This window comes from Vespula vulgaris, chromosome 14, assembly GCF_905475345.1.
Source record: "Vespula vulgaris chromosome 14, iyVesVulg1.1, whole genome shotgun sequence".
NCBI lineage: Eukaryota > Metazoa > Arthropoda > Insecta > Hymenoptera > Vespidae > Vespula > Vespula vulgaris.
The window spans coordinates 3,453,651-3,466,672 of record NC_066599.1 but is presented as its reverse complement, the minus strand read 5'-3'; the positions used below and the strand labels follow the sequence as shown (position 1 = coordinate 3,466,672).

Below are 13,022 nucleotides of genomic sequence, written 5' to 3'. Positions count from 1 at the left end.
CTTTCTGCGTTCTTACTGACACACACCGAGCAACGTTTTACCGATCGTTTCTTTAAATCCCTCTTTATATATTATTTATATATATGTATATATATCTTTGTTTAGTTTTCTTCTTTCCCCTTTTTCTTTCATCAATCATCCATCTTCCTAGCTTTTTATATTTCTATCTATTTTGTTTCTAAATCGTCGATGTTATTTTATTCTATCTATTTATCTTTTTTTAATTTTCATCCTTTTTCTATGATCTCTTCGTTTAATTTATGTCTCTTTCTCTCTCTTATGGAACATCGTCTTTTCTTTCAAATTTCTTTACTTTCATTTTCTAAAATGTAAAATTAATGTAAAATAAGCGTCCTTCTCTTTCTATATTAGCACGAGGAGAACTCATATACTCTACTAACGTTGTGCTCTTGTGCCTATGAAAGACACGTGTGAGAATTTGTTATTGCCTCGACGAGTTTTCATCTGCCGTAAGGTTGTAACGTGGCGACACCTGTCGAGCGTTCGTGCACGCCCTACCTCAAGTTCCCGAGGATTAACCCTACCACTCTCTTCTCTTTTACGTATTTGCCCCTTTTATACTCCACCCTCTTTACTCGCTGACATGGCGGCCGACTGAATTCCAGCTGGTCGTAAGGAGAACCAATGTGATGTGATGTGATGTGCCTGTCTGTTTCTTTCTTTTCGTTCTTGCTCTTTTTCTTTTTTTAATTTTCTTGGTTTTTTAATCAAATGATTCCAAAGATAACAAATATGATTGTTATTATCGAACAATTTATAAATTTTATATAGGAACATTTTCGAGCGATTTAAAAATCTCTCTGTCTCTTTTCTAATTTTATAATGCAAAAAAGAATTTGTTTTTTTTTGCCTTCTTTCTTCTTTCGTTCTCGATCTTTTAAACCTTCTTATCTTTCTCAAACAGAATTCTTTTTTCCATTTCTAAAAAAAAGAAAGAAAGAAAGAAAGAAACAGAAACACGTTTCTCAACACTATAACTTCATTCTGTAATTTTCTATTCATATTATCTAACGATCTTCTATGCCATTCTATTGTTTTTTCTTTATTATTATTGCAAATTTTTATTCCAATCATATAATATTCGTACAATTGTCTCGGTCGATAAAGAAGATCGAAATAGAAAAATCGTCGGGTGTCAAAGCGAGCAAAGAGAGAAAAAAGAAAGAAAGAAAGAAAGAAAGAAAAAAGAAAAAAAACAGGAAAGATATATATTACTTTAACGTAGTATCTAATATTTGAACATTTGTTTCGTTGGAAAATCAAACGAATCAACTGTTGATGTGACTGAACACGTTTCAAGATGGCAGCCAGGCACAGTCTTATACCCGGTTAAGCTAAACAATTTCGGCGAAACTTCTTTTGTTCAGACATGAACAAACGTGAACTCTCGTCCCTCACGTCGCTCGTTATCCTTCATCTTTAATCCTCGTTCTTCCACCCTTCTTCCGTCATACTTTTTATTCTTTTTTTGCAATCCCTCTTCCCTCCTTCCTCTCTTAGTCTCTTCCTCGTTATATAAGTCCAAGGACGAGAGCTGTGCAGCTCTTATATATACCTATCCTTCTCTTTTTATTTTTTTTTATTTTTTCTTCTTTTTCTTCTTCTACCACCTTCCTTTTCTTTCCTTTTCTTTCTTACATACACGTATACATACGTACACATACACACACGTTCCTTCTTTGCTTCCCGTTTATCCTTCCTACCACAAATAACTTTTCGAGCCGGTAGAACTATCCTCTTGGAATCTTAATTCGCTATATAAAATATAGAAAGGAAGGAATATGTATATATATACACACACATACTTTTCAAAGTATATAAATAAATTTGAAAGTTCCTCCTTCTCTCTCTCTCTCTCTATCTCTGTCTTTGTCTCTCTGTCTCTTTTTCTCTCGCGTGATAATAATTAAACACGAGATTCGCATCGCGTGGGTGGTAGAAACTGTACAAGGATATACTTATACATCTAAGTACATATGTATGTATGCATGTACTCTCGCTTATTTAGATTATTTCGTGGAGTGTCCTCCTATCGTTCAGGATGTCCTGTAATTATTATGAGTCTCTCGTTCGAACTAATTCTACATAAAGAAAGAAAGAAAGAGCAAGCGAGAGTCGTGTTAGCGTGGGTTTAACATTTTTTCTTTTTTTCTTTTTTTTTCTTTTTTCTTTTTTTTTTTTTTTACCAGAGTTTGCTTGACTCGCGATAGAGGAGATAAGATTATCCTACCCGAGTCTCGGCTCGACTCGGCTCGAATCGACTCCACGATTTGTATGTTATTTTAAAATACTCGAAATGAAATTACGGTAACTTTTTTTTCTGTTTAAATACCTCTATTTTTTCTTTCTTTCTTTTTTTAAGATCACTTCGTTTTTTTTTAATATCCAAGACATTCGACAATGTCATTTCATATTCGTCGGATTAGATCGATTAGATCGCACTGAATTAATTAGATCGGATGGAATTAATTCGGACGAATTTTCTTGGCTGCTTTTCTTTGATTCTTTTTTTCTTCTTTTGCTTTTTCTTTTCTTCTTTCGTCGAAGATATGAAAGAAAATGCGTTGACAACAATGCACTAAGGTCGACAATGAATCATGATACGTTCTCGATGTAGGAATATAACGGGTTTATTGATCGCGGTTCGCTCGATCGTAGGCACTATACCGAAGCATATATAATTATGCAATCGTTACGCAATTCTCGCCAGGTTCTCATGGCAAGTGTTTGTCTCGACCTACTGACATTGGTCTGCTACAGAACGGGACACGCCTACTTGCAAACTTTCAAGGTTGCTAAGCTGTTCACGCTTCGACGATCCTTTCCACTTCTTTTTTTGCTTTTTTCTCTCTCTTTTTCTTTTTCTTCTTCTTCTTCTGTTTCTCTTTCTCCTCCTCTTCTTCTTCTTCTGCTGCTTCTACTTCTACTTCTACTTCTTTATTACCTCCTCCTCCTCCTCCTCCTCTTTCTCCTCTTCCTTTCCTCCTACCCTTCACTTCTTTCCTCTCCTACTTTTTTCAATTTCACGCGAGCTGATCCTTGCTCATGGATGAAAGGATGAATAAATTCTTTCCAAGATATTTCTCATTGTAATTTCTTACATGTAATACAGAATGGAATTTTTTAATTCAGCAAATATTAATGACGATGATGTTGTTCTGGAAATTATTTTTCTTCAAAATAATTTTGCGCAGTACGTAGGCGCGTTCGTATTTGTGTGCGTATTTATCTATTTATGTAGGACAAGTTTTGTTATATATTTTTTACTGATATCAATCCGTCAGTTTTTGAAGCTTAAGTTTAAAACAAAATAAGAATTAAAACAACGTAAATGTAAAATAATAAAAGAACGTCATGACGATGAACGTATGAAAATATCTTTTTCTTTTTTTTTTCTTTTTCTTTTTCTTTTTCTTTTTCCGAAAAAAATGTACACACTGATATCTACACAATATTTAGGAAAAATGTAATAATACAGTTTTTTAATTTCATTTTCAGTAATCACAATTTAATTCATTAGAGTTTTTTGAAGCATTTAAATCGTAAAATTATAAATACCAATGAAAGTATGAAAATATTTGTTTGAAATATAATAGATATTGTCAATGTTTGAGAACACAAATTTAATAATAAATTATGAGAGAAACAGAAAATAAAAAAATTAACCATTTATAAATAATATCAAGAATATTTCAATGTTTCCATTTTTTCAATGTTCCATCCTGTATAACATCTACAAATTTATCGAGAATCGTTCGAAACCTTTTCTTAATAATTATTTCGATCGACAACATCGTCGATTTTATGAAAGAAAATATAGGACTCTCTTTTCGATAGTCTTATTCGATAGGAAGCCTTGATGTTAAACCATGGAAAATTTCTCCTTGAGTTTTCACTCCTTTTCCTTTTTTTTTTCTTTCTTTACATATATACTATCTTTTCTTCTTCTTTCCTTCACTTTTTCTCTTTTACGTGTTCAACATACCATAACGTACTCGTTCCACAACGATTATTATCGCACGAAATTATAGAAAAGTTTCTTAGGCATTCGCAAAATTTCAAATATTATTTACAATATCATACTACAGATCATATATTAGAATAATAATTTATATTATATTTTTGTCATTTCTAATTTATATTATTATAATATTATTAGAAACATGAAATGTTATTATTTTGTACGATTCAGAAATATGTATATGTATATATACATATCTACATTGACATATATTAAATGAAATATTAATATAATGAGCAATTAAATATTATTAATTATTATTAAAAGAATATTGAATCTCAAGTTTTCTCATATTTTTAACGATAATCTTTGCGGAAAGTGTTCTCTCGGTGGAATTAAAATGGACGAGATCGTGTTGCATTCCATGTAACCTTGGGCGAAAAGCTATTTCTCTCTCTCTCTCTCTCTCTCTCTCTCTCTCTCTCTCTTTCGAGCTCTTTTTCGCTCTCTCTTTCTCTCTGTGTCACTTTAATTAAACGCGTTTGATAATTACCGCCGTCGGCGTCGTGGACGCAATACATCGTTGCGTATGTTGCTAGGAAAGCCGCTAAAATCACTTCGAATAATCCTACAAAGTGCATTGAAAACAGCATCAAATGTTTCTTTACGAATACTAAAATTATTTTATCATTCATCCAACGAATACTACCTATACGGTTCATTATTAAAATTAATCATAAAAATGACTTAAAAAAGAAACAAAAAGAGAGAACCATGAAATAAAATAGAAACATTGAAAACTAACAAAAACCATCGTATTGTATTTTATTAAAAAACAAAAAAAATCATAAATATCGAATGGGGGCAAAAGTTTTTAGATGTTTTTTTTTTTTTTTAAAACAATTGCCTTTTTCCAAACCTTTCAGATCCATTTGTTTTGTTTTATTTGATTTTTTTCGGATTGTAAAACTAAAAGTCCCAATTATAAAACTGCAAACTTTGAAGCCAAGCTTAAAATAACTCGAAGAAGATTACATAATCGATTTTTAAGGTCACCTAGGAACTTTTGATTTATCCTATACAAACATTTATCGTAGATCGTCCATCTAATATTTGCATACGATTTAAAAAAAGAAGAATAGGGAGAGGGAGAAAGAGAAAAAGAAAAACAGAGAATTTAAAAACATCCTGAAATAATATTATCGTACATTTCGAACAAAAAAATAAATAGAATTGAATATAAACATAGATCACAAATTCATTATCTGACGTAACAAAAAATTTATATATAGATAAAAGTTATAGAATGTTGATAACAAAGGGAATAAGCATGACTATTCATAATAAACGAATACATGTATACGTACACATCTACATACATACACACACAAATATATATATGCATCCTACGTTAAATAAAAATTTAAAAGAAGAAGTGAACTTTAAAAATACGGACGAGTTACGATAAAGGCCGCGTTACAGAGGCTGCCTACACGATAAGGTAACGCCAGTAAAGCAACTGTGAAAGAATACATTGGGTATATACGTGTGATAATATATTACACGTACCTGTGTATTAATACGTATAAACATACAACATACATATATAAATATATCCCTATGTGTATGTGTATATATATGTGTATGTCAATGTTTTTGTATATATACGTTCTTTTAACGCTTGGATTCCGTTGACCGACGACGGTCATGATAGGCCATTCTTGTTTTCAGCGGAAATTTTTTTATCTATTCGACTTTCTGCTCGACAAACTACGAAGGGCATGAATTACAAACCTTATTCTTGACTCTCTCTCTCTCTCTCTCTCTCTCTCTCTCTCTCTCTCTTTCTCTTTTTTAGTGAGTTTTTCTTTCAAGTTTGTTTATTTATCTATCAAAGTGAACCATGAGTCTCTATTAAACATACATATATCTATATACATGTACGTCATATGTATATATATATATATATATATATATATATATATATATATATCAACATTTTAAAAGGACAAGCTTTCGTACCGTTAAACGTAAAGAATTATGTATAATATGTATGTACATATATGCATATACATATATGTATGTAGTTAGCATGGCGAGCAAAGGTCGCTTGGTTTATCGGCGCGTATCTTCTCTTTTATTCTAAAACGGAAGGTATTATTGCTTCAGTATGTACATACATACATACATACATACATACATACATACATACATACATATATATATATATATATATATATATATATATATCGATGATTTAAAAGTAGAAGTTCGTCCTCATATTTTTCATTACACTCGAAGAGAATTCGCGATAAGCTTTCATCGAATTAGAAAATGGTGGTAGGGCATCGATCGTTGAGTTTAGTAGTAGGTTGGGGTGCTCTTGTAGGGAGGGTGGGTAGTGGGGGTGTGGAACAGAGAGAGAAAGATAGAGAGAGGAGAGAGAGAGGGGGAGGGAAAAGAGAGTGGGAGCAAGTGCATTTTAAGTGCAAGCGAGGCCAACCCTATGCAATTGGTTGGAAAGCGAACCGCTTCGTTGGAGGGGAATCACTTGGATGGTAGAGAAAGATGGAAGATGCTAAAGAGAGAAAGAGAGAGAGAGAGGAGGAGGAAAGGGGTAGCAGTAGTAGTAGTAGTAGTGGGGAGGGTGGAAGACTAGAGGAAAGAAGGGCAAAGAGGAAGCCGAGTGCACAAAGCAGACATATGGGTCAATGTCGGGACACTCCTGTGTACTGTTTAGCACGATTCACCTAGTGACCTACTTGTCATCCTTCTCTTTCTTTCATCTTTTCTATATTGTTTCTTTCTCTTTCTCTCTCTCTCTCTCTCTCCTCTCTCTCTCTTTCTTCTCTCTCTTTCAGTCTCTTTTTCTACTTCTTTCCATCTAATTATCTATCTACAGTTAGTGTAAAAAGTATTCGTAAATCCTTTATAATTTTTTATTATATATTTAGTATATTTTTTATATAGTATATTTATTAGTATTTGTTTTATATATTTAGATGTATAGTATATTTTTTAATTATTTTTTTATCGCGTATATATATGTATATATAATTTTTTTTTGTATATAAGAAATATATATATTGAGAGAGAGAGAGAGAGAGAGAGAGAGAGAGAGAGAGAGAGAGAGAGAGAGAGAGAGAGAGAGAGAGAGAGAGAGAGGAATTATATAAAAATATGTGGAATGGAAAATAAAATTGTAATGTTGTTTATATGGAAAATTATAATTGGGTGTGTGATGTACTATTGTCGTATTATTTTGAAACGTATAAGAGTAGTGTTATATTGAAAAATTGTATGATTACAAGAAGGAATTTTATATTTATGGAAAATAATTATTATCCATGTTATATATTATTATAATTTTTATAATATATTAAAAACAGGCAGAATATATGAAAAAAAAAAACAAAAAACAAAAAAGAATACATACATATATATATATATATATATATATATATATATATATATTATATACAACGAAGAAATAAATATTTAAAGAAAATTATAATTTATATGCATTATTCTTTAATTCTTATAACGTATAAAAAAATAATTTATAAACAAATAATAAAATGTATTCATAGAAAACTACTATAACGAATATACGAATACTTTTTACATTCACTGTATCTTCTCTATTCTAGCTACCTCCGACTCGTGTCCCGTAGACTCGTCGCATGTTTAGAATTCAAAATAGCGCAGGTGCGCCATTTTATTCTGTGTATGTGTCTCTATGTAAAGTTGGCCCAGTTATAAAACGTTGTAAGCTATTTTTTTTTTTTTTATTTTATTTTATTTGTTTTTCTATTTGCTTTTTCTTTTTTTAAATATATGTATCTACGTATAGAAAGAACAACCGAATAACTTTTTTTATATCCTATAAAATCGAACAAACGAACACGTTTATATCATAGACGTATAAAATAATTAATTTTGTGATCTATCTTTTTGTTTTTCAGGTGAGTTTAAGCGTGTCATCGTCTTTACGAACGATCGATCAATCACAACGTTATTAATACGTCCTGCTACCTTGTAAGTAACTATTTTTACGATCCAAGTAATCTTGAAAGTGTTCATTGTCTATTAGATTATCTTATAATAAACTACCTTTTAACAAAATTAAAAAGGAAAATAAAAAATAAGAGATAATAACAAAAAAAAAATAAATAAATAAATAAGTAAGTAAGTAAGTAAATAAATAAAAAGAACAGAGAATAAAATAGAGTTACGTTCAGAATTATTATGCAAACTGAAACGAACGTTACTCGTTATTGAAATAACGATGATAAATAAATCATTTAGAGAAAATTATTGTTCTATTTTGAGATCATTAATAATATATGTATGTGTGTTACGATGTATATAGATATACACGTATATACATATACATATGTACTTCTTTCTCGATGAAAAACGAGTGGAATGTGCGTTTACGATTACATACATACGCACACTTACACGTGTATCTGAATAAAATTGTATTTAGGCCGTTGCGATCTGGTTCTTTCAAACGTAATATGCGCATACACTAACGATGTCCATGGTACTCGTTTCATATCATTGTGTTTGGATTTTGATTAGGCTTACTTAGGTTTCTAAAAAGGTCAGACCTTTTTAAAAATCCAATACCGATTGGAATTCAAACGTTTTCATTTAAAATCAATTAAAATCGTCAATGACAAGCGAAATCTAAAGAATGTTCGTTCTTTATGTTTTCCTTTCTTTCTTTTTTATTTTTATTTTTATTTTTTCCCGTCTCGCTCATATTTTAAACGTTCCTTTGGAAATATTATGATTTCATTACAATTCTAAACGATTACAAAAGAAAGAAACAAGCAGTGATTTCTTTAAAATGATATACGATACAAATAAAAGTTCTTTGTTCTTTCTTTCTTTTTTTATTACTCAAATTTCGTAAGAAAAAAAGAAAAAGAAAGAAAGAAAGAAAGAAAGAAAGAAAGAAAGCTCCTTTCGATTTCTTAATTCGAATCGAACAATTGAAAACAAAAAAAAAATTGATTTATTTAACGAGGAATGAAATACGAGTGAAAATTCTTTAACATATTTTCTTCTTCGTTAGATAATTCTAACTTTTCAATAAAAATTCTCCGTTTCTTCAAAAGTTTAGAGACGACTTAAAAATGTATCTTTCCAACGAGATATAAAATACGAATGCAAGTTCCTCTTTTCTCTCCTTTTTTTTTGTTATTCGAAATTTTGCAGAACAAAAGAAAAGAAAAAGGAAAAAAGAATAACAAAAAAAAAAGAAAGAAAGAAAATGAAAAGAAAGGATTGTCTCGATTCGTTTGAAAAAAATATAAGAGAAGAAGAGCGTGGCTTGGGCTACGTCGCAATGCGACGAAATTATGCGTCGACCTTGACTGTTTTACTCGCCTTTTCTCGTCGTCCCCACTCGGAAAGCCGATTGATCATCCTTCTCTCGTCTCGTTCCTTATAAACGAGCATTATTTATAACGCGATGCGTGCATGCGCTCGCTAGCTAACTCGCGTTAACGTGGTTGATCATGCATACGACCGGCCGACCGACCGACCGACCGACCGACCGACCGACCGACCGACCGACCGACAGACAGACAAACAGACAGACCGATCAACCAACCAACCAACCAACCAACCGCCATCTCGATATCTCTCTAGCCTTTCTGAAGCTTCCATAACTCATGCAGCTTGCTTGCATTTAATGACACATCGCGTAAACGTGCGACTGAGATAGGAAATACGATATAATATATCTCTGCCATCCTTTTTATTATATTAATCATCAGCATGTTCTAAATGATCTGATTAAAATTTCTTTTCTTCTTCTTCTTCTTTTTTTTTTCTTTTTCTTTTTTATTCTTCTTTTTTTTATTCTCGACTATGAAACAGATAAGACGGAGGATAATTGTATATAATGAAATTATATTGATTAAAATAATAATCGTTATATATCATCGAATATACTCTCTCTCTTTCTCTCTCTCCCTCTTTTTCTCTTTTCTTTCTCTTTTTCTTTAGAAGTAGGATTATATCATTGAAAATTATTTATAATTGATTTTATGAAATTGAAAAAAGAAAATAATCGAACGAGTCCACGACATATTTTTTTTAATTCCTTCTCTCCGGTTTTAATACATGGCTTTTGGAAGATTAAAAAGAAGAATCTAATAGTCTTACGTTCATATATGTCGTCTAAAGAATATTAGAAACGTGACGATATTGTATATTAAAATTATTACGATTAACTGCGTCAAATTAGAAAGAAAAAAAAACAAAACAAAGAAGTAAACAAGCTTATCGGAATATTTCTTAGCAATTGTTCTCTCATCTACTATCGATTTTCGAAAATAAAATAAAAAAAAAACGAAGTAAAAAATACAAAAATAAAGCAATGGTCTCTCCCTTTCGAGTAACTCACTACAAGAGCTATATATTTTACTTATATATATACGTCGAACAAACGGTATGTCGTTTCTCCGTTTATTAGGATTCAAACGAGCGATTAAGAGCTAAAAAAGAGAGAGACAGACAGACAGAAAAAGAGAAAGAGAGAGAGAGAGAGAGAGAGAGAGAGAGATTTTTTGAGTGTTCACGCGTGAACAATAGCCCGTCTGATTGGTGCCTGCTTTAGAATTAGAAACCCGAATTTTGCATTGTGCAAAGCCACGACCAGACGAAACAGCTGCAGCTAAAATTTTTTTCTTTTATTTTCTCTCTCTCTCTCTCTTTTCTTCCATCTTTTTCCTTTTCTCAGTCAACCCCCTCCCCCCCATCTACTAGCTAGCTTCCTTCTTTTAGACTTCTTCTTCCTCTTTGTCTTTTTCTTCCTTCGTTTTTGTGTTCGATTTTGAAAGACAAAAAAAAATGTAAAAAGAAAAGAAAAAAGAAACAAGAAATTTCTCCTGTCGAAATTTTGACTTCCGTTGGCTTTTTCATTGCTTCTTCCTCTTCTTCTTCTTCTTCTTTCTTCTTTTATTTTTTTTTGTTTGCTTCTTTGTTTTATTTTTTAATAAAAATACACGCATTCGATCCACGATAAATGTCGTAGAAAACGAGTTGACACGAAGAACACAGCGTGGCAAGTAGAAACGGAATCGCATGTACGGACTTACTGTTCTGAGTATATGTAGGTGGCTGACCTTGACGACGACTACTTATGACCGATCCACGCGCAGACGCGGAAAGAAAGACTCTCGGCAGAAAACTGCGAGAGGAGAGATCCTATCTAAATATATACGTGTGTACACGAGCGAGAGAATTTCGATGCTAAGATTAAAAAATAAAAAAGAAAACAAAAAACAAAAAAGAAAAGAAAATTATATTTTTACGAGAACTCCATGACGTTTTTCTCTTTCTTTCTTTCTTTCTTTCTTTCTTTCTTTCTTTCTTCTTTTTCCCCGTTTTTTTATTTTCTTATTTTTTCTTTTTTTCAATTTATAAACGATCGAGATATTTTGGTGATATCATTATTAATAATAATAATAATAATAATAATAATAATAATAATTCATCCTATATAAGGCACACACGTGCAGTAAAATGATACGTGAATTGATTCCAAGTACAGTGAACTGATCTATACTGAGATCAATTTATATAAACGCTCTCTCTTTCTTTCACCCTCTTTCTCGTTAAATGAAATTGTACGTGTTATTATCTTTGTATCGATAATTATATTCTTGTGTTTGCATCGCTACCATTCAGAAACATCGACTGCTGTAAACGTATATAGATAAAAGTGAAATTATAGTAAAATTAGATAATATAGTAAAACGCTTAGATTAGAATAAAATAACGAAACTGATCTATACGTATATAGACGGATATTTCGTATGAAAAGTTAAACGCGCAGAAGTATTACAAAAAGGAAAACAAACGCAAAAGAGAAAAAATAGGATGAAGCGGTCAATTAGCTCGACAATATTTGTGTTGTGTTTACATTATTAATTTTACGTCGCAAGTATTATGAATTGATCCTCACCAGATAAAGTTTGCTGCATACGAAGATGATCCTTCTTAAAATATAAATATATATATATCTATATACTTACATATACATATATCTAGATTTAGATATAAATATGTATATTATAGAATTATTAATAAAGTTAATTAATTAATTTCTCGAATGACGAAGAGCTACGAGACAGACGATGTTGACACGATCGAAGACAGAGTAATACTGAGGGATTGTATTCGCAAACGACGAACTCGGGGTCGAAAGCACGAGCCTCTGTTTTGTTTACGTCTAATGTAAACTCTTAGGTCGTTACACCGAGATACATACTCTTGATTTTACTTTGAAAGACCGACTGGATCGCGTTCGTACTAAAAAAATAATTCAGCTAAATTATCGAATTATATCTTGAGATTAATATCTCGTTAATATTTTCTTAACTTTAAACGTTTTTTATAATTAAAGATATTTTCCTATGTACATACATACATACATATACACATACGTGTACATGTGTGTGTTTTTATATTATGATATTGCAAAAATATCGTTATATATAATGTGTAGAAATGAATTTTCTTTTTCGATAATAATAACAACAAAAATTGCATCATTATGAATGCACTTAAAAATGATATTATTCGTAAGCCAATATACAAATGGATTAGTTCGACATATGATCAAACTTCTCTCTCTCTCTCTCTCTATATATATATATATATATATATATATATATATATATATATATATATATATATCACATACATATATCTCTGTCTCTCCCTTCTTCTCATCTCTCTTTTTATCCCTCTACTTCACCGTGCTCAAGCGGCAGCATTAAAAAAGAGAGAGGGAGAAAGACAGACAGACAGAAAGAGAGAGAGAGAGAGAGAGAGAGAGAGAGAGAAAGGGTGGGAGAAGACGACTCACCCGTTTCGGCCATGCACTAGAACTTGACTCCTAAGCTCGCCGACGGCAATGTAATGCAAGCTCTCTTTCTCTCTCTCTGTTTCACACATACATACATTCACATATTCCCTTACTTCCTTTCTCTCTCACTCTTCCTCTCTCTTTCTT

At 31.4% G+C, this 13,022-nt stretch overlaps 2 protein-coding genes across 8 annotated transcripts in view; one reads left to right on the top strand and one right to left on the bottom strand.

The window, feature by feature from the left end:
• The window catches only part of LOC127069035 (retinoic acid receptor RXR), a 50,768-nt gene that overhangs the window by 650 nt on the left and 37,096 nt on the right, over positions 1-13,022 (top strand). The gene's annotated exons all lie outside the window — the stretch shown is intronic.
• The window catches only part of LOC127069032 (transcriptional protein SWT1-like), a 19,652-nt gene extending 6,630 nt beyond the window's left edge, over positions 1-13,022 (bottom strand). For 4 of the 7 annotated variants that reach the window (XR_007783272.1, XM_051005639.1, XM_051005646.1 and 1 more), the window contains exon 1: positions 5,552-5,601. Coding sequence is in view for 5 of the 7 variants with exons in the window: in XM_051005639.1 (XP_050861596.1) it covers positions 5,552-5,586 (35 nt within the window). In the remaining 2 variants the exon portion in view is untranslated. Of the gene's footprint in view, positions 1-5,551; positions 5,602-11,969; positions 12,004-12,875 lie in introns of those variants that run through there. The other 3 variants (XM_051005642.1, XM_051005647.1, XM_051005641.1) reach the window with 3 other exon arrangements.